Source organism: Brachycentrus maculatus, unplaced genomic scaffold (genome assembly GCF_059751285.1).
Source record: "Brachycentrus maculatus isolate JH-2025_06_01 unplaced genomic scaffold, ASM5975128v1 h1tg000258l, whole genome shotgun sequence".
Classification (NCBI taxonomy): Eukaryota; Metazoa; Arthropoda; class Insecta; order Trichoptera; family Brachycentridae; genus Brachycentrus; species Brachycentrus maculatus.
In genome coordinates, this window is record NW_028281009.1 from 1,453,590 (window position 1) to 1,476,410 (window position 22,821).

At 32.9% G+C, this 22,821-nt stretch overlaps 1 protein-coding gene across 1 annotated transcript; it reads left to right on the forward strand.

Moving 5' to 3' along the window:
* Positions 1-4,751: 4,751 nt before the first annotated feature.
* Positions 4,752-19,501, forward strand: LOC148305976 (phospholipid-transporting ATPase IF). Its single transcript, XM_088265801.1, has 17 exons — positions 4,752-4,923; positions 5,522-5,737; positions 9,130-9,255; positions 11,434-11,655; positions 12,267-12,449; positions 13,509-13,811; positions 14,643-14,908; positions 14,986-15,318; positions 15,428-15,599; positions 15,683-15,867; positions 15,943-16,227; positions 16,313-16,449; positions 16,524-16,659; positions 16,745-16,890; positions 16,973-17,143; positions 17,797-17,952; positions 19,050-19,501. The coding sequence occupies exons 1-17, from the start codon at positions 4,752-4,754 to the stop codon at positions 19,237-19,239; spliced, it is 3,399 nt and encodes a 1,132-aa protein (XP_088121927.1). The 3' UTR covers positions 19,240-19,501.
* The last annotated feature ends 3,320 nt before the right edge of the window (positions 19,502-22,821 follow it).

The following is a 22,821-nucleotide window of genomic DNA, read 5'->3' on the forward strand; positions in this document are numbered from 1 at the left end:
CAGCTGTTTTTCGGACAGCACTGTTTGATTCCTGTGTGTCATCGAATTAATAATTCGGAATTTACCGCAATAAAAAGGAGTCACAAACTTCCTCCATTCAAAGGCACGATAATCGATGATCGGTTCTTAGCACTGTATTGTTTTATCTTATCGTAATATCGTATTCAAATAAAACACTAGACTTGCACTTTCAGTTGTGTAACTAATTAGGATTTGATTTAAGATAATATACATTTCAGTTCTCGAGGTAGGCCCATGCAGGCCCAGGTATAAAAAGTTACTGAAATGAAATGTTTGAGAGTAATATAGGATTCAAAAATAACCTTAAATGCAAATTTTGACCATGTTTATAAAAAAAACAACAAAAAACAAATTTCTTAGTAGATTAAGGAATAAGTTAAATAAAAATACTGCAGAACTCATTTCGCTCATTCCTTTCAAGAACGTCATAAATCAAAAATAGTAAATTTTCAGTTTTGCATGTTTTCGGAATGCCCAGAAAATGTACTATATCCCAGCAAAAGCGGCATATTTTTAACTTAATGTTTAACCGCTACAGGGCAGAAAGTGTTGTTTTTGCATTTTGAAGAAAAGGCATTGTTTAATTATTTTTTTCAAAAAACTAAGATTGAAAAAACTTCAGATTTTACCTAAAAAGATCTGTTGCACAGTAAAAAGTTCAGTAAGTGGCTTGATATTTATTTTTAATACATTGTATTATATTCTTAAACTTTAAAAACGTTCTCCTGCAAAATCAAGTATTTTGATTTATGACGTTCTTGAAAGGAGTGAGCGATTTGTAAAACAATCATTATTCCACATATAGATTACTGCTCAACAATATTATTTTTGGCAGATGAAGGAAATTTAAATAAATTGGAAATTATACAAAATAAAGCGATGAGAATAGTACTCAAGAAAATAAGATATAATAATTTGGAAAAAATGAGAGAAGAACTCAACTGGTTATCTATAAAAAAGAGACTAAAATTAAATATGCTGATCTTTATATATAATTTTTTAAACGACAAATTACCCAAATATTTCAAGGATAAAATAGTGTTAAACAAAAATTTTCATGAACATATTACTAGAAATAAGGATAAAATAAGACTGTCATTGTTGAAAAAAACCGAGTCAGTATCAATTGAGATCCATATAAATGGGGAAGTGGAGATATTTTACGTATTATATATATGGTATTTTGGAAGGTCGTGCGTTGCTTATCTCTGTTTATTTCTCGTCACATCGATGATACGGATATGTATAAACATGGATATTTTATTATCAGAAAATGAAATCCATGAATAATATTTAAGTATGTATTAGATTAAAAATAAGTAATTAGAAAATATGTGATATATATCGCGATTTAAATAAATAAGATAAAAAAACAATATATTTATTTATATATATATATATATATATATATATATATATATATATATATATATATATATATATATATATATATATATATATATATATATATATATATATATATATATATATATATATATATATATATATATATATATATATATATATATATATATATATATATATATATATATATATATATATATATATATATATATATATATATATATATATATATATATATATATATATATATATATATATATATATATATATATATATATATATATATATATATATATATATATATATATATATATATATATATATATATATATATATATATATATATATATATATATATATATATATATATATATATATATATATATATATATATATAGGTATTTATATTTACATTCCATACAAAACACGAACGGGTGAAAACTCGGGAGCAGACCTGAAGGTCTTAGTCGATCTTAAAATACTTTTTTTTAATAACATTTAATATACATAATTTTATGATGAACCGAATAACTATTTACCAGATAGTGAAATACATAACAAGGTGAAATTAATTATTTTATTTTTGACATTAAGGTTGAGAAACCATGTTATTAAGAGACAAATTTTCTAAAAATGTGTTTAGTATGCTGTTAGTTTAATACGAATTTGGTCGATCATCATACTAACAAACTACATAAATTTATGTGAAAACGTAAATGATAGTACTATCAATTAATAAATGTTTACATAAATAATAACACAAAACAATATTTTCCAGAAAACAACAAAACATCGTCTGATAGTTTCAAAATATCACATATTTTAAGCGCGTCAAAGTATTTTTTTTATTCCTACCAAGTATTCAGAGTATCGGTTCACAACGAAGGCGGTACCACCCCTTAGTTGGCGCTAGAGAGGTCTTTTAAGGGATATTACAGGCCCTAGGATAAAGAAGGGAGGACTAGAAAGTAAGCAATATATTTTATTCCTCCCCCCTTTCTTATTCCCCCGTCGACGAAAAATTATGACCGGGGGCGGTAGACCAAGAAAGTTTGGGAACCCGTCATATAATGTACCCACTTATCTAAGTACACGAATGGTACACGTACTTAATGATTTAGGTATTCATATCACGTCATACTAAATACTTACTAGTATAACGTATTAGTAATGAATTCTTTTGATAAAATATCTAGTTTAATGAATTTTGTTGAACACTTGAAAATAAGTTATCAAAGAATTCATACAAATGAGTAAGAATAAAAAAACGATATATTTATAATCATTTAATTTATTTGAAAAAAAAACGTCAGTATGAAACGAAGAAAGTAATTGAGAAAGGAAAAGAAATTAATATAAATGAGTGTATTTCAAGTCTGTTAAATGTGGAAAAATATAACAGGCGGGTATATGTATATGTAGATTACGCCTAGTCAAGGTATTCCTATGTAACAATTAAATAGAGTTCAAACAAAGCGTGAAATAATTTGAGAAACAAATACGAGAGATAAAATGATCTTCGAATTATAAAAATAGTTTGCGGAATTTTCAGTAACAGGCTTCACACAAACACGTTTATCCGGAACGAAGTCCTTGAGGCAGCTGCACTTCTTGTCTTGGCAATCCATAGTCGCTTCGTCGGTGTTCTTGTTGGAGCAATCCTTCTTCTCCTCGCAGCTGTCTCCCAGCAGAACCATCTTGACGCATCTATTGTCCCTCAGATATTGGAGCTCCGGGCAGTGGCAAGCGCCGTCCACGCAGATGGAGTCAGTCAGTCCTGGACACTTTCCGCCTTTATCGCACTCTCCTCCGATGACGCATTTCCCTCCCTCTTCCTTGAGTCCATGCAGGCACTTGCATTTCTTCTCTGCACAGATACTTCCCGGAGTGTGATTACAATTTGCGTCGTACCCGCAGTGGCTACCCACGCCATTCTTGTTAAATGCCTCGGAAGTGTTAGTTGCAGGCGGAATAGTAGTTTCTGCTGCGCTGAATTCGCACGAAATCAGTACTATCGCAGAAACCAAAACGACAAGCATGTTGAAATTACTGGAGAACATTTTTTAATACAATTTGACGATGATCGTGGTTAATGAGCTCAGCGGACACGCGACAATCCACACTGAGTCTAAGTAATCGACAAGTAGAGCGGTGAAAGAAAAAAATATTACCCACCAGGATTCGAATATTATTTGTAACATTTATAAAAATGTACTCATCAAGCGTGTTTAGAATCAAAGTAACACATCGCTCACTCCTTTCAACAACGTCATAAATCGAAAATCGTCAATTTTCAGTTGTGCATGTTTTCGGAATGCCCATAAAATGCACTATATCCCAGCAAAAGCGGCATATTTTTAACTTAATATTTACCGCTACCCGTTTTTGCATTTTGAAGAAAAGGTATTGTTTATTTATTTTTTTAAATTTACCAAATATTTTTCAAAAAACCTACAATTTTTACCTAAAAAGATCTGTTGCACAGAAAAAAAGTTCAATAAGTGGCTTGACATTTATTTTTAATACATTTTATTATATTCTTAAACTTTAAAAACGATCTCCTGAAAAATCAAGTTTTTTGATATATCGCTCACTCCTTTCAAGAACGTCATAAATCAAAAATCGTTAATTTTCAGTTGTGCATGTTTTCAGAACGCCCAGAAAATGTACTATATCCCAGCAAAAGTGGCATATTTTTAACTTAATATTTATCCGCTACAGGGCAGAAAGTGTTGTTTTTGCATTTTGAAGAAAAGGTATTGTTTAATTATTTTTTTAAATATACTAAATATTTTTCAAATGGAGAAAAAACCTTCAGGTTTTACCTAAAAGGTTCTGTTGCACAGTAAAAAGTTCAATAAATGGCTTGATATTTATTTAATACATTGTGTTTTATTTTAAAACTTTAAAAACGGTCTCCTGAAAAATCAAGTTTTTTGATTTATGACGTTCTTGAAAGGAGTGAGCGATATGACGTTGTTGAAAGGAGTGAGCGACATGTCCATTGAAACTAAATAAAGAGATATCTATGAAGCACTTATTTATAAAGTATTGAGGATTTTTTTATTATTATTTGTAAATAATATGAAATCAATATTCATAAAGTTATGACGATTTTTATTATTTGTTAATAAAATATTAAGTAAATTATTCGTCTCCATGCTGCAACGATTTTTTTTTTAAAGTTGAAACACGAATAACGTCACATCATGAGTAAACGTTACACGAAACGCTCGAATTAAACAACAGTAAAATAATTTATTTTACATTTTTTTAAGTCCTGAATGAATAATTAAATATTTATTTCTATTTTAAACTTGGCTTCTTGGAAAAAATTGATATACCTAATGTTCAAGGGCTAAATCATGCATTCATCTCAAAACAATAAATTCCTCAATGTTCTGGACGAATTCTTCAGCTCAGTTGATGACTATGTTGAAAGCTTTCACGGCTTCATAAGGTGGAATTATTTAAACTGGCTTCAGCTGTTCGCCGTCATCAGAGCCGCGAAATCGTTCAGATTAGCGAGCTGGAACCGTACTTCTTCTTCTTCTTTTGCTTGGTATGGGCGTTGTGGCCTGTTTTTAAGACGGATCAGCCTCCTGCGATGTCGATTCCCAGCTGTCAATCCATCTCTTTGGTGGTCAGCCCGGGTGTCGTCTACCTTTGGGTTTTGGTTGTCCAGTGCAATGTGGGGGAATCTGGATGGTTCCATTTTCCTCACATGCGCACAATTGTCTTTTCAATTGGCATTTATTTTTTTACCTTGCTTATGTAAAAGGTTTATTTTAAGTAGATTTTTGTTTTTTCTAACTCAATATGTAAATATATTTTTATTTGAATCTGTGTTGGGAACAGGAGGGATAATCTAGTGTGGGCCAATCAGGAACTTCTCAGTATTGTTAGGAGGAAACCATGTATAAATCCTCAGGAGAAAACGGACTGTTGACTGTCATCAGCAGACCTTCCGTTCCACTAGAAGAGACCTCGGCATTTTGTGCCCTAGCTTGGTTTATGTAACCAATGTCCTTCACTATTTTTAAACATGTATGATACCATGTCTTCTTCACTGTCTTCTACACCTAACGACATTTTCGATCTCGCATATTTCTCTTATCCTGGCACCGTACTAAAGTTGTTTTTTGTTCCCAGGGAAACCGCGTCTCCGACGCGACCGGCACTCGGTCGGTGACCGCGGGAGTTATATCCGAGCTGGATAAGAAGAAAAACAACACCATCAAGACCTCAAAGTACACCATACTCACCTTCATTCCCAAGAACTTGATGGAACAATTCCGGCGGATAGCTAACTTCTACTTCCTCATTGTCACCGTCATCGCTGTTCTCATAGGTAATACCCATACGATATGAAAACTAACCAATTGATAAGTATTGTGATCACCGGGAATTTCGGTATTAGTTTCGGGGTCGTCAATCATATTTTTTTGACATATCAACATAGATGAAGAAGAATATGGAAGTATTATATGCTTCTTCATCTCAACAATAGATGTCTCTATTGAAATTCTAGTGTTTATTTGAAAAAACGAAAATGTTTTCCTTTCTCGTTATTTGTAAAAATTGTGGCGTAGTTACAAAGGTACTTTTTTCTCTATAACTTGGTGTTCATTTAATATAATAATAATGTGCTTTTATGTTTGTTTTTATCATTTATATATATATATATATATATATATATATATATATATATATATATATATATATATATATATATATATATATATATATATATATATATATATATATATATATATATATACATATGTACATTTACTTTTCATATAAATAGTAAATATCGTGTTTTTCACGTATTCTTGTATGTATTTATGTATTTTACGAACGTATTTTCCATACATTAAAATTGCGTAAAAAAGAGTCGTAAATATATTAAGATTACAGCGTTTAAATGTCTGCGACAATCGTCACAGATCGATGATAAAATTACTTAGCGATGTCAAATATAAAAATTTGTAGGCATCTATGGAGAGTAATCATTGCAATTTTAACTCTTTTTAACTCGAGGCACAAAGAACTCTATAGACAAGCCGATGACGGTCGTAAATCCCGTAAATTCCCAGACTTTCATATTTTTCTTCATCTATGTTGAGATGTCAAAAATAATATTAAATCTAGTCAATCGATACGGCGTTTGTCCACTACACGGGATTTCACCGTCCGGCAGTCCGGTTTTGAAAAATGAAAACGACTACGACAGGTTAGCGTAGTCGAATTTACGCGCAACGTGTTAACGCACCGATCAAGAGCTCCGATCCGAAGAAAAATGGACAAAAGCACAAGCCAATCCAAGCCAATCATCGTTTTAAAACGCCAACTGACGTGCCGGACGGTAAAATTCCGTGTAATTCCGGGTAGTGGACAAACGCCCTTAGGTTTCTTAGAAATCCGTGATTTCGTTTCCTTTTGGCAGTTTTTTTTAATGGCTAACTACAGGTTTAAAATGAGATTTATGCTCCTTTGATTCATAAAATGTTAGAATGCACACTACACGATAGGTCGTATCGGTGACGGCTTGTCATTACAGCCTCAAAAAAGGTTATACCTAGATCTTCTATTTGTAATTCCGATTCTATGTATACTTTGTTGATCGAGTAATTAAAAAATAGTGTTTTATTGTTTTTTTTATAGAATCTCATGTTATGTCATTTTTGTGAGTTTAGATACTGTACCAATCTGAAAGTCTTTCCAGATTTTTTCTAGTACGTAACAGTAGTTTGTGTGACGAATTGTTTTGAAAATCTATTGTTATTGATAGTGATGATTATCGTAACTGATGATTTTTATTAGTATACAGGCTACAATAAGAATATTGATGTTGTACATTTTTTTGTTAATATTGTTAAAGGCATTAGCCATTATTAAATTATTTTTAAAAAATACAACCACGAAATTGACCCTTATGTTTAGCCCACAAAATATATCATCGTTAGAATTACCTCACAAACCAATAAAGGTCTGTTTTTTTAATACTACTTTAATACGACTTGTATTTTGAATCCCTATTCCTTAGGGCCCAAACCATAAAAAGTTTTGCTTGCAAATAGTTCGATCCGCAAATATTGTTGTTAACAAAGTCGGCGCTGTTATTATAATTTTTTTAGGTATTTATTATTTATTTATAGTTTACAAACAATGAAAAACACATTACATGAAATGAAATACAGTGCAATACAAATCGATTTAATGTTTTTCATCAATCAGATGAGAACACAACAAACTTACAGAAACAAGTAAAAGCACAGGTTAAATACATATACGAGTATAAATAATAGAAACTTGATCGTAAAAATAGAGTAGTGAAATAAAAATTCAAAAAATAAGAAGTAAAAATTAAAAGGGAAATTAAACTAAGCTACATAATTAATGTGAAAAATTCAAGACCCTGTTTCAATTCGCATTTCACCAGTAGTATTATCTTTTTTGTTGTTGTTTTGGCGATAATACTCGAAATGATTGATAGTTAGCCGCTCATCAGATCGATTATACGCTATATATATAATTTTTTTTAAATATATTTATTATCAAACAATCGTGCTTGGGGCCCCTAAAAGCTTAATCCATATTTGATGTCACACAGAGTAGCATATGTATAGTATGTCATTCGTATTTAATGTCATATTTCGATGGCGAATGGCAAATTATTCTAATAAAGAAACAACTCGCGAGCAATACAGATAGAGATTTTATAATTGGTATCTCAAGGTAGTTGAATAAAAATATGGAATTACAGTTAACCCTTGTATTCCAAGAGAACGTTATAAGGGGTTAATTAATGTTTTAAATAGTATTTTTATATTTTAACCAGTGGAAATGAGTAATTTAAAAAAAAAAAAATTAATAATTTAAAAACATCAAACCCCGTTAATAACGTTCCCTCCGATAACGCAGTACCTATCTCAACGTTATAGGGGTGTTTACTGTATTTGGCATTTACAGGGCAACGATCTGTCATTGGCTAATTAAAGTGATCATTTTGGAACATTCACCTTTCTACCCATGATGGTGATAACCACACTACTTAAATATCGCTTTAATTGAAAAGATGTACTGAATATTTTTCATCGGCGGCATCTATGGTTGAAATTATTAGTTTTATTATTAGTATGATTTTTCAACGTATGGGTGACATATCGCTCACTCTTTTCAACAACGTCATATATCAAAAAACTTAATTTTTCAGGAGATCGTTTTTTAAGTTTAAAAATATAATGAAATGTATTAAAAAATAAATATAAAGCCACTTATTGAACTTTTTACTGTGCAACAGACCTTTTTAGACAAAACCTGATTTTTTTTTCTACATTTTAAAAATATTTAGTATATTTAAAAAAAATAATTAAGCAATACCTTTTCTTCAAAAACAACACTTTCTCCCCTGTAGCTGGTAAATATTAAGTTAAAAATATGCCGCTTTTGCTAGGATATAGTAAATTTCTGGGCATTCCAAAAACATGCACAACTGAAAATTTACGGTTTTTGATATATGACGTTGTTGAAAGGAGTGAGCAATATCATTAACAAAATATGTAAAATAATCCGGGTTCAAATCTTGAATTAATCCTAATAAAGAGCCTCTGCCAAATAAACGCCTCCTCAATCCAACCATAGATGCTTCTAATGTCACAAGTACAACGTCATACATACCAATTTGTAATTATTTATTTATTAAAAATATTTAACTGTCACGGTGATGCTTGTTTCCAGATAGTCCAGTGTCTCCAGTGACAAGTCTGGCACCTCTAGTTTTTGTGATAGCCGTTACTATGGCCAAGCAAGGGTACGAGGATTGGCTCCGTCATCGGTTGGACTATAGTGTCAACAATGAATTAGGTGAGTTTAAAAAATCCTCTTCTGGCGTTTCTAGGTCCCCGCCATTTATTTCGACCTCACAATTTTTTTCAAAACATATTACATACATAAGTCATAAATACGTACAATATTCCCGATGAGTAATTTCTATTTCTCATTTTGGGACATGGGATTAAGGTTAACAAGACTGGAACACAAATAAAAAAGTAACAAAAAAGTTTTTTTAAATAACCAAAACTAATACATGACAATAATAAATAAGACAGGTAAATAAGCTGAAGATGAATGAAAGTACAGATACACATGCTACTAATTGAGCATGCTTATGACTGCTCATGCGTGCATATGCATATGCGTGTATATAAGTACAGGTGGACCTCATCTTTCGCACATTTGACTTTTGCACAATTCGTTATTTCGAACATTTATAAAAAAATTGCAATAATACAAAAATATTTTGTTTCCGTGCAGTTGTTTCCTTTTCCTTTGCATATCCGTAGTGTGAAAAGTGTTACGTACGTACTAAATTATAACATATGGAATGCAATAAACGATATTAGAGACGCATGGGCTGAAATAAAAGAGTCAACAATGAAAGTTTCATGGAAACAACTATGCCTACAAACTCTTGACAAGTTTATTAAGAAAATATATTATTTATTCAATATAAAGGTAGCTACTTGGAATTTTATGATAAATATAAATTTTAAAGTAACGTAGAACGGGGCTACTTGAACATTGATGTGTTACTTGAGCCCGGTACAAAAATTTTTAAATCTGTATTTGGTATACAATAATGAACGTATCGACATGATTCATTGTTTCCCTGACATGTGACACTTATTGTCACGATTCTTCGATCGATACCACGATCTAAATTTTTTTTTGTACTCAAGTAACACATCAAAGTTCAAGTAGCCCCGTTCTACGGGACAATTTTTGGTGTTTTTTTATTATTTTTTTTTTACATCCCTCTACTTTCGAACATTTAACTTTCGCACACATTTTCAGAAACCAATCATGTGCGAATGTTGAGGTCCACCTATATAGGCAGAAAAGCAATGCCTACCCTGGATTACTGGCGTTCCATATAGAAACACGACCAGTGTCGGCTAGTGCCTACTATGCGTTATCCTTACCCAACCCTACTGCCAACCCTGATTAAAAACTCTCTGCACGTCACTGGTTATGACCATGCTTAAGAGGAACAAACTCTCTAGCTGCTCTAGCTTGAAATAAGCATGCTCGTTTACATACATCGATACTGGTCATCGATACGATCATAAGTTTCATACAATTTGTATTGAACTTGAGCTTTGATTATTCTATTTTCCACTTTTCTTTCCTCCAGTCCCTCTTCCAGGTATTTTCCCAAATTTACAAATGTGGAAATTTTGTAATTGGGAAATTACGAGTATTTATTTTTGTAACTCATTTATGTAAATGACTTGATTGATGGAACTAATCTGTAAAATTCCCAAATTAAATATTTAAAATTAGTAATAATAATAAAATAAGCAGACTGTTCAGACACTTTCAGAGCACGCTCCTCCCACACGCGCTGCAGGTAGCATGCTCGAAAATCTAAATTTAAGACAACATTTTTGAGCATGCTCAAAATAAGCATGCTTATTTTTTGCAAAGGACAGTAATATTCGGTAAGTAACTCGGCAGTAAAAGGTGAAGATGAATATGGCAGTCTGGGCATCTACAGGGCTTACGACCGTCATAAGCTTGGTTAAGACTTTACACACGTGTAACATTCGCCAATTCTACCCATGATTGATAACCACGCTACTCAAATTTTTGAAACTTCTAGATATTCTTTCAATATACTCGTATGTACAATATATTCTAAAAAAAAAAACAATTGCAATGTATATTCTTATAAAAATCGGGAGTAAAGTCTGGCTTCTGAGTCTCAGCGCAGACGGACAGTAAATTAATTATATTATTGCAAGTAAGAGCACTTGTGCACTACACCGAATTTTACTGTCCAGCAGTCCGGTTGGTACGAAAAAAAGGATGATTGCCTTGTGCACTTGTCCGTCTTTCTCCGGATCGGTGCGCGATCACAGTGCGTGTGAACTCGATCACGCTTAACTGCCGTAGTCGCTTTTATTTGAAAAAAAACTGGACTGCCGGACAGTAAAGTTCCATGTAGTGCACAAGCGCCCTAAGGCCTGGAGTAATTTTTAGTGAGCGTGATCCGCAACGCGGTCGTGCAGCAGATCAAGAGCCGCGACATCCGGCCCGGGGAGGTGGTGCGCGTGGCGCGCGACTGCGACGTGCCGTGCGACGCCGTGCTGCTGTGGAGCGCCGACGCGCGCGGCAAGTGCTTCGTGACCACGGCCAACCTGGACGGCGAGACAAGCCTCAAGCCACTCAAGGTGCCCGCGCCCCTCGCGGACACGGCCTTCGGTGAGCACTGACCTTTACTTCACTAAAAGAGTAAATGCTGAGGACGAAATGGATAGCGTGTCAATCACCCTATCGGAAGATGTTACAATGTTTGCAAATAGCGTCGTACGTCAATTGTGGAGGTCCTCACCAAAACTTTACATTTCCATTATAAATGATTTTAAGTAATCAGGAAATCTAGCTAGCACAATTTTTACGTTTTGGTGCGATTTAATGATTTCATATTGGCTTGACACAGGATTGGTCACGTTTTGTCGCAACTTTAATTAGATTTTGATAGAATACAGTAAATAAGGATATTTTGTGTGTAATATTGGAAATGTAACTTTTTGGTGAGGACCTCCACAATTATATTTAACAGGTGAGAACTAGACAGCTGCTGTATACAAACAAATTTAGAGTGGCGCAATTTTGTTTTTTAATAACTTTTTTATTAAATAAAAAAAAATGTCATGAAAATCTCTATTTGGGCTTTAAATTTTTTCTGTTGAGAGGAAAAGATGGTATCCGATAAGTGGCCGCCACCAGTGGTTGGGATGTAATTGAATGTCATTTAATCATCAAATTTAATTAGCTAGTACATTGACTGATTTTCTGATTGATATTTTCAGAAGAAAAATCAAGTGAACAAATAACGATAGAATGCCTCCAGCCGGAGGCTGATATTTACACGTTCTACGGGAAGATAAGCGTTGGAGATGGTGTGCCTTCTCCAATAGGAACTGAGAACCTTCTTCTCCGCGGCTCCAGAGTCAAGAACACAGAGTGGGCCATATGCTGCGCCGTCTATACAGGTCTAATCATATGCATATTTATATTTTACTTGTAGGTACGGACTCCTTTATAAGAAGTGGAATAAAAAAAAGCATTTAACCATTTTTAGGGCATCGATTATATATGAAAGTTAACATTTCAACTACGTAGTGTATTTTAACTTTCTTTTCTTCTTTAAACGCTTATCCCGCACCCCAGCGGTGGATAGGCACTGCATCATATAAACGTAGTATTATCTTGATCGTTAACACATGAAGGAAAGGTGATCAGCCCTCCGATTCAGGTACCAGTCCAGGGTAATATTAAATAAATATTAGAGTGAAAAAATCACTTATATTTATTTGACCCCCCCTGGGAATCGAACCCGGGACCTCCAGAACTCTAGCCAAGCGTGCTGACCATTGCACCACGGAAGCGGACTTTGACTTTACTTATGGATTTTTGATTCCAATGAATTTGCCAGTTTTAAACCGGTTATCGATCCGTATTGTCAAGAAATTATAATTACCGAATAAGTCAGAAGGAGTGAGATTAAGTTAAGCTGATGAAACAACAACGCCCATTAAGTTTCAGAACTCGTGAATTTTTAACCAACACTCGATCACTGTTCTTCCCTACCCACCTGATCTCCCTCCTTTTGACTTCTTCTTCTTCCCCAAACTCAAAAGACCTTTGAAAGAATGAAGTTTTGAGACGATTCTCGAGATGAGGGCAAATACGACGAGAGAGTTGAAAGACATCACAAAAGAAGCGTTCCAGGACTGTTTCCAAGAAAAGAAACTCAGTTGGGATAAGTGTGCGTTGAGGAGATGAACACTTTGAAAAGGCAGACTGGAACTTCTAAATAAAGTACATTTGGTTTTATGACGTCAGTCTACATATTAATTGAACACACCAAGTATTATACATTAAATCAATATATGATTGAACAAAAAACTACGAAGAAAAACACCAAGTCGTTTACAATGCATTTTTCTGGCCTTTGATGGTATGCAAGGAATTCTTAACATAAAACAATTACAAAAAATCATAAACTTCTCATTTTTCAAGAAAAAAAAATAGATAAAAAATATTTTCAGGCGTGGATACAAAGCTGGCTCTGAATTCTCGCTTCACGTCGAACAAGTTCACCTCCTGCGAGAGTTACATCAACAGTTTTCTGATCTTCTTCGTGATACTGATGCTGGCCGAGATGGTGGCTTCCTTCTTCTTGAAGCGCTGGCTCGAGAACGTGATGGAGGGGCATGTGCTGTACCTCGGTGCCGTGGAGAGTACCAACTCCGCAAAGTCCATCGCCCAGGACATATTCTCCTTCCTGCTGCTCTACTATTACTGCATTCCTATTTCGCTATACGTTACTATAGAAATGCACAAATTCATAGGTAAACAAAATCTTCCGTTAAATGCTCCAGCTTTCATGGAAACCAAGGTGAAGTTTTCTGGGCAAATTCGGACCAAATCCACTAGATACGCATGCGGATACCGAACCCGTGATCCATATCATAACTTAAACTATGTAATTGACTTCATCCATTACCATTCCTAACCTCTTATTTGTATGTTTTTCTATCACAATCAGATTATTCAAAATTGAAAACTAATTTGAGTAATAATTCTAGAATTTAATGGTTCATAAACAACAAGTAATTTGAATTAATATATTTTTAATATAACAATATTTCACAATCGTAAAATAATTTGACACTGGAATAAAAATGAGTGATATATTTATAAAATATATGATTTATGATTTAATTTTTATTAAAAAAAATATTGGTTTAAGAAAATGTTATGAAAACTAAATTAAAACAGAATTATTTATAATAGTTAGTTTTTAATTCCGCATAATTTTAAAAAAAAATTAAGATAGAACAGTACGTCCAGAAAATTATAACTAAAATTATGACAACTCGTTAGTTTGTTTTACTCAATGTGAAAAATTCTTAGATAGAGAAAAATGACTTTGAAAATCAGTTAAATGCTAAATATTTAAAGTCTGAGACAAAAAAATGGCCTAATTTGTTATTCTAAATCTTTAACCATCAAATATTGCAGTAACAAAAAACTTTTATGTGTAGTATTTTTCAACCTCGATAAACTATTATTTTTTATTTGTATACCGTGAAAGCAATATATTCCTATGAATATTACTATTAATTAAATTAAATATAACATTTTTATGACATTTTTGAATAATAAATTTAATTTTCTAGGATCATTATACTTAGACTGGGATAAAGAACTGACGTGTTCGGAAACAAATCAAACAGCAAGAGCTAACAGTTCCGACCTCAACGAAGAGTTGGGGCAAATTGAAATACTCTTCTCTGATAAGACTGGAACGCTGACGAAGAATGATATGTACTTCCAAATGTGTTCTGTTAATGGAGAAATGTATGTAGAAAAAGACAAACGGCTTTACGAAATGAACGACGAATGGAGGAGAAGGGAAACTGTCGAAGCGGTGTCGGTCCTAAATGTGAGTTTTGGTTCAGTTACGCCGTTAATGTACCAACCTGCATAATGTGGAAATACTAATGTTATTCTTATTTTCAGTCAGATTTGAAATTTTTCTTTACCGTGCTCGCTTTATGCCACACCGTCCAAGTCGAAGAAACTAACTCACTTCAAAACGGCAACGCAAAGAAAAACAATAATTTTGACATAGAAAATGAAGAATTACCTCGCTATCAATCCATGAGTTCTGATGAAATAGCTTTCGTTAGAGCCGCAGCCAATAGAGGAATCATATTTTACGGTGACGACTCGAACAAACTATTCCTCAAGATGAAAGATGGAAAGATGGTAACCTATGAGAAACTTCAAGTACTCGAGTTTACTTCTGCTAGAAGGAGAATGTCTGTGATAGTAAGAGACAGCAACGGGAAGGTATGTATTTTATAAGCCATATTCATAATCATTCAAATCCATTATCTTATTTTACAATCAGCAGTCAATCTCCAGTCGGGGGTTGTCCCGCCCGACACGCGTGTTTCAGATATGGTTGTTCTGTAAAGGAGCAGAGAGTGCAGTTCTCCCCATGTGTGTGGATAGTCCGCTGATCGCCAGCACAGACGCGCACGTCCAATACTTTGCCGAACAAGGTCTCAGGACTCTGGCCGTGGCGTACAAGGAACTCACTGAAGAACAATATAGAGCGATGAATGAAGGTATTATTTACTAATCTACAAAACACATAGACAGCTTCTGTAAACGTCTTTTATTAGGACATAACATTAGACATGGTTTGCAGAGTTGACAAGAATAAACTTGGATATTCATGGACGTGTTAGTGGAATAGGGAAGCGTAGCATGGAAGAAGGACTTACACTCCTCGGGGCTACTGGAGTAGAAGACAGACTTCAAGATAACGTGGTAGAGACACTTGAATCCCTAAGGCAAGCAGGAATCAAGATTTGGGTACTGACAGGTGACAAGGTTGGTTCTCAGCCAGTCATACAAATATAATTACCGCTTCAAACAAGACTGCTTCAATTTATTACTTTTTTATAGATTGAAACCGCCATAAATGTTGCGCAATCATGTGGCCACATTCCTCCAAAGTCGGAAAAAATATTTTTAGCAGAAATTCAGACAGAAGAGAGTCTTCAAGCCCAATTGGACCAATGTATGAAAAATGCTAACTCGGCAACTGAACAACACCTGACACTCGTTTTAGATGGACAAAGTCTGTCTCTAATTCTCGGTAATGCACTCAGAGAAGAAAAATTTGTTAAAATATCACTCTCGTGTGAATCGATTATTTGCTGTCGGCTTTCACCACTCCAAAAAGCACAAGTATGTAAATGTTATAACAGTGATTTTTATAATGCTTTTTTGTTGCTCGAGAAAATTGACATTATACACCGTATTTTATTATTAGATAGTAAGATTAATAAAGAAAAGCCCAGGAAGACCTATAACGGCAGCTATTGGCGATGGAGCAAATGATATTTCCATGATACAAGAAGCACATGTTGGTTTTGGAATATTTGGCAGAGAAGGAAGGCAAGCTGCTAGGTAAATAGTATTATATTAATATACCTGTATGTACATGTATTTGTTAAGTATTCATCATTGAATATTGTTTTTAGATGTGCCGATTTCGCATTTACCAAATTTATGATGCTGAAGAGAGTTTTATTAGTCCATGGTCATTGGTATTACCAGAGACTTGGAACACTAGTCAATTATTTTTTCTACAAAAATCTCATTTTTGCTAATATAATGGTGAGTTTGAACAGTTTCTTTACATTTTACCAATATTGTTATGTTATCATTTTTTCATTTGCTAAAGAGTTAATGCATGTTTCAGATATTCTTCCAAATACACTCCAGCTTTTCCACACAGTCTATCTTTGACTCCATGTTTCTAACATTCTACAACTTATTATTCACTTCTGTTCCTATACTCGTTCTGTCGCTGACAGAACAATGTCACCCACAAACAATGCTGATGAGGTTTGGCCTTCTCTTTAATACTCATCAATACACGAGTCTCGGTTTGCCTGGCTGTTGTTACACCCGCCATAATTCATTTCAGGGATCCGCTGCTCTACAAGAAGCAGGTGACCCATAAAGTGCTATGTTGGAAGAACTTCTTTGCATGGTGCTTCATGGGTACTTACCATTCTGTCGTTATTTTCTACTTCTTGTACGCGATGTGGTTCATCAACCCGGTAATTTCAGCAGATGGAAAGCCAGCGGGAATGTGGTTTGTATTTTTGAGAGATATTAAAGGTGTTTCAGATTGTTTTTCGTTTTAAAACTTAAAAATAAAATACCAGAATTCATTCAAATTACTGTTAAATTAAAGAGTAGGTTTTAAATTTTTATTTACCAAAAACAACCGCTTGTAAGTGCATCTACTTCTTCACACTAAAATTTTCAATTACTCACTTATTGTTTTGAAGAGCTGTAGTTATTCTCACTATTCCGCGATATATCATATATCGCTATTCCAAGAGCGATGCTACAGCGAGTAATTGAAAAATTTAGTGCCGGGCCAAATGAGTGTGTAGAAGTAGATGGTTATTTTTGATAAAAAAAATTAATACCTGCTCTTTAATTTAACAGTAATTATAACAAGTTTGAACGAATTCTGGTATTTTATTTTTAAGTTTTAAAAACGAGTGCAGAAAAAGAGAGAAGTATTTTTAAGTTTGTAGTCCGCACATACAAACGGTTATTTTTGATAAAAAAAATTAAAACCTGCTCTTTAATTTAATGATAATTATAACAAGTTTGAACAAATTTCGGTGTTTTATTTTTAAGTTTCAAAAACGAAAAACAATCTGAAACATCCTTTATTTAAAAACAAATTGTTTTGTGCAAATGGTGTATTTTAAAATACGAATATTATTGCAGGTGCTTCGGAGTTTGCCTGTTTCACTGCCTGTGCTGTTTAGTGAATATAAAGCTAGTCCTATTGGCGCGCTACCAGACGTATGCCTTCCTCATCAGCACCTTGCTCTCCATTCTTGTATTGATTGGATTTTGCTCTCTCTACTCTTACGTTTACATGTGAGACATTTTTTAAAAATATGCTTTTCTCTTCTTTTCTCTCTTTTTTTCTTTCCTCTTACCTCCACTGCTGAATATAGGTCTCTTTCCCTTCTTTCTATCCATTTATATTTGCACTATGTTAGAATTAGAAAAACAAGGGACTGAGGGCGGTCGTTCATTTGGTTTTTAGGAAGTTGCTGCGATTGTGATATTCTCTTCCTTTTCCATTCGTCACTTAGTTTTCTTCTCCGGGTGGAGTAACTTTATACTTTCGGGGATACATTCATGGGTATCATCACTCGGGAGGAATATCTAATGTAATATACTCAACCTATAAAGGATTGTGTATGACTCGTTTTGTAACAGCCGATACTCAATATTTTTATTCAACATTTTCTTTTGCAAAATTCGCCTTCGATAAAACGTTTTTTTCGTAAGTTGACGAATGACATCACAGAAACGAATCCACACTACTACTATTACAGCTTTATAAAGCAGATACATAAAAAAGGACCACGCCACATAGCACACCCGGTGACGTAAAATTTGATGACGTATAGCGGTGTCCGTTTCTCGTTTTATTCAAATGTCTAAAGTTTGAACCATTGTTCTACAAAAAGTGTGCCGCGGCACACTGGTGTACCGTGGTGATTATTTGGTGTGCTTAGGAAAAAAGTCTAGTTTTGTGAAAATAACACAATTGCTCCAAATTTTTATTGCCTGTGCTCAGTTAAGTAGGCTCACTTTTCGCATTAAACATAATATGTTAAATATGTTACCAAAATATGATAAATATGTACCTCTGAAATTTTTTTAATTTGGTAGGTGTACCTTGAAAACAAAAAGTTTGCGGAGCACTGGTTTAAACCTTTATATCCCCCTTACTTCTCCATAGATTTCAATAAAAATGTTACCGATACTCTTGTGATTTTCATATTAATTTATTATCCAATAATAACGTCATGAGAATAATCCATTCGTGTATTTATGTACTTATTAAAAAAATATAAGTTTCCACATTAATGTGGGTTAAATGTTTGTACACTTTAATATTTTATTATTAATTCCACACGTGCTGTTTCAGATTATTAACGAATGTGTATCTTTTGATGCAGAATATATGACGGCGACGTGCTGGGGACATACAACCGTCTGCTGGCGGCGCTGACTTTCTGGCTGGTCACGTTCCTGGTGATCATAGCGTGTCTGTTCCCCGACTACACGTTCCTGGCCTACAAGGGCGTGATCCGGCGCGCGCTCGCGGGACAAGCGTACCTGCCCATGGAGGAGATCACCAAACTCTGACCGGGGCACGTTGAGCTAGAGGAACAATTTGAAAATTGGCGGAAAGAACAGTGGGAACTTATTTAAGCAACACTTGTTGGTGAGCAGTGTTGCCAACTTGGAGGTTAAACTTCCCAGAAATAAAGGTTCATCTTCACAACTAGATAAATATTAAAATTGTAATAAGGCAGGGGTCAAATGTATTTATTTTAATTTAATAAAAAAAGCTTATTAATATTGTTAAAGTATTAAGTTCAAAAACCTTGCAAAAATTAAGAAAAAAGCGAAAAATTCTAATAATCATAAATGTTATTGAAATGAAAACCTTGAAAAGTTCCAATCCTCTTGAAAACCTTATTAAGGTAGGTTTATCAGCCCGAAAGACTTACAATACTTTTGTTAGGCCTGAAAACTACCCTTTTTTAACGAAAGGTCCAACAGAAAAAGTTGCTCAGCTTATATTGTGCGGAATTCATAATATATTTGATGTTAGACTCTCTCTGATTTTCTGTTTCTCTCAAATAATAAAACAATTACGGGTTTTGCCGAGTAAAAACACTAGTAAGTGAAAATATATAGTAAATACATATAAATATATAGAGAATATATAATAAATATGAGTAAATACTAATATTTTATATTTTTGTACACCTTACTTGTATAACTGTTAAATTATTAATTGAAAAGTCTTGAATGTTTAGATGAATGTTTTTAATGACCACTCATCTGACAACGAGGTGCTAAGGTGTATGTACTAGGTACATAGAACATAAGCTTGCGAATGAGTGTTCCAATTTTGAAAGAAATGTTTTAATAAATAAATTTTTTGAGATCAATTTATGGATTCATGAGTTCAGTTATACCAATAATCTAGTGTTCGAAATTTAAATTAACACCAATAAACCAATATTCAAGAGCTTGAATACGGAATAAATACTAATAAATCAATATTTTATTTATCACCAAATATTTACTTTAGTATTTGGTAGCAGGACATTAAAACATTATCATTATTTTAGAATGTTTATTATTGTTTTAATAAATCACCATAGGATTTTAATAATACTTCAGATTTACCACTTCTAGGAAAAATTATGTTAATTTAAGTTTTGCTATCTTGCTATTTTAAAATCTATTGTGACACGCGTTTCGATGCATTCCGCATCATTTTCAAACACCGTATGTGAAACTAAGTAAAAATTAGAGTTGTGTCCTTGGGTCGTTGGGGAATGAAGAGGGGGTGGAAGCTGTTTATTTGTTTATTTTTAAAAATTAAAAATCCCTAAATAACAATATGACAATGACTAAAGCCTTCCTACTGTTGTCTATGTTCCCACTGATAAAAAACGGTGTTTGAAAATGATGCGGAATACATCGAAACACGTGTCATAATTAATTTTAAGAAAACGTATTTACCGAGTAAAACAATAATAAATATGGATAGATATTTCCACAAATTGACAGCCAAATTAACTAAAGAAAATATTGTTTGGTAATTTTTACTTGTTCTAACGCTTACTAAAAGTTGACAAACTTCATTTATGAAGACTCTGTATGTGAAAATGATGCGGAATGCATCGAAATGTGTGTCACAATAGATTTCAAAAAACAGTGTTATTTACTAAGTAAAACTTAAATTAAAAAATAGATTTTACCACTAAGTGACTGCCGAATCAATCAATGAAATCAACTTCATTTAATAACATTAGTTTTTTGTGAATTTAGCAAATGATGTATGTGTGTAAATGAGATTAAGGATGTTTTTTAAAGATAAACTGTAGAGTAAGAAGCACAGTTTGCCACTACCAAATATCTGTGAACATTATTAGACTATTTTAAGGATTTTGTTTTAACAACTATTTTAGATATTTTTTTGATCTTTGACCCTACCGCATCCATATGGTCGGATCGACATGACGTCAACTTGATTGTTAATTGTTAACGTGAAGGCGAGGTGATCAGTCTTGCCCTCTTAATCCCGATCTATGAATAAGTAGAATAGAATATATTTGACCAATGATGTAAGGGAAGTAGCAAAGGGTGAAAGAATTTACCACTTTATGGGAAAATAAATGGAGGAAATGGAGAATAGCAGTAATGGTTAGGGGACTTGTAGTTGCATATCTGTACTTGTACAAACCTAAACAAAGCTGATGAGACATAATAATCCCTCGATTTAAGAAATATACAATTATATTTTAGTTAATTAGTCAATAATTTATATTATAATATTAGGATGTTTAAAGCCAAATTGTACAAACTATTTAGGTACACGCTAGTTCTATAATTATTTTTATAACAAATCATTCTAACAGAATAACGCGGTTCTTATTATATTTTCAAATATATTTTTACAAAAACTTTAACCTATATGGGTAGGTACTTTTATTATATGTAGAAATTTTAATAGATGTTTATTATCCACTGACACTTCGTGATGGAATTGCATTTTTAATATATTATTAGATTAAAACCAATATTTTTAGCTTTTCCACTTTATTTTTATTTGACCAGCGACCGGGTTTCGTCATTACCGACATTATCTGACCAGTCTGATGATGTCGGTAACGACGAAACCCGGTCGCTGGTCAAATAAAAACAAAGTGGAAAAGCTAAAAATATTGGTTTTAATCTAATAATAATATATTTAAATGTAGAAATTTTCTTCGTAAATGGGTACACGTGAGAAAATGTATATTTTTAAGGAAAAATTTTTTTTTTATACATTATTTATTTTGTTGTAGATAAATATTAATAGATGATTTTTTTCACTTTGTATAATATAAATAAATAATAAAATTACCGCAACGTTTTTTTTTACATCTACTTTTCTATAATTGATTAATTTGTATTGTAAAATGCTTCTTACCTGCATGTTTTTTATATATGCCTATTTAATGTGCATTTTATTGCTTTATATTTTACATTTTGCACTGTATTTTCTTATTTGTTTTGGAGTCTTGTTAACCTTAATCCCATGTCCCAAAATGAGTGATGGAAATTACTCGTCGGGAATATTATATATGTGACTTATGTATGTAATATGTTTAAATAAATAAATAAAATACAAATGTATGATATGTTAGAACAAGGTAGGTACATAGTGTGTGCATACTTTATAAGAAAACATTAAGTTACAAGAATAAAAACTAATTTTCTTTTTTAATATGCAGTGTTTTAGTACGGTAATTTACATTTTTAATTGACCGAACTTATTCGATTTCATATGGCAATAATAACACTATAATATTGTTTGGTTAAAAAATATGCAGATTAAATATAAAACTTTGTGTGTGGACACATACAAAGGACCCGCAAAAATAAATAAATAATTGAGTGAACTATTAACAAAATATTTATATTTCAAAGGTCAATATGTGAACTCTAGAGATAACTCTGGTGATTTGAAATGACACCAATATACAGAATGTTTCAAAACTTGTATTTTTTGCCAATGAGAAAACTATCTTGATATCTTAATAAAGATGAAGAGGAATATAGAAGTCTGGGTGTATACCTAGTAATGAAAGGCTGGTTCAAGTGATCACTTTATACACATGTAATATTTTACGCTGAACTCATCATTGACAAACACACTACATA

What these genes read in the sequence shown, in the direction of transcription:
- LOC148305976 (XM_088265801.1), top strand. Translation starts at nt 4,752, where the DNA reads ATGCATTCATCTCAAAACAATAAATTCCTCAATGTTCTGGACGAATTC. An exon ending in TAGTGTCAACAATGAATTAG is followed by an intron (nt 9,256 to 11,433) that starts GTGAGTTTAAAA and finishes AGTAATTTTTAG; the next exon opens with TGAGCGTGATCCGCAACGCG. An exon ending in GAAGGAAGGCAAGCTGCTAG is followed by an intron (nt 16,450 to 16,523) that starts GTAAATAGTATT and finishes TATTGTTTTTAG; the next exon opens with ATGTGCCGATTTCGCATTTA.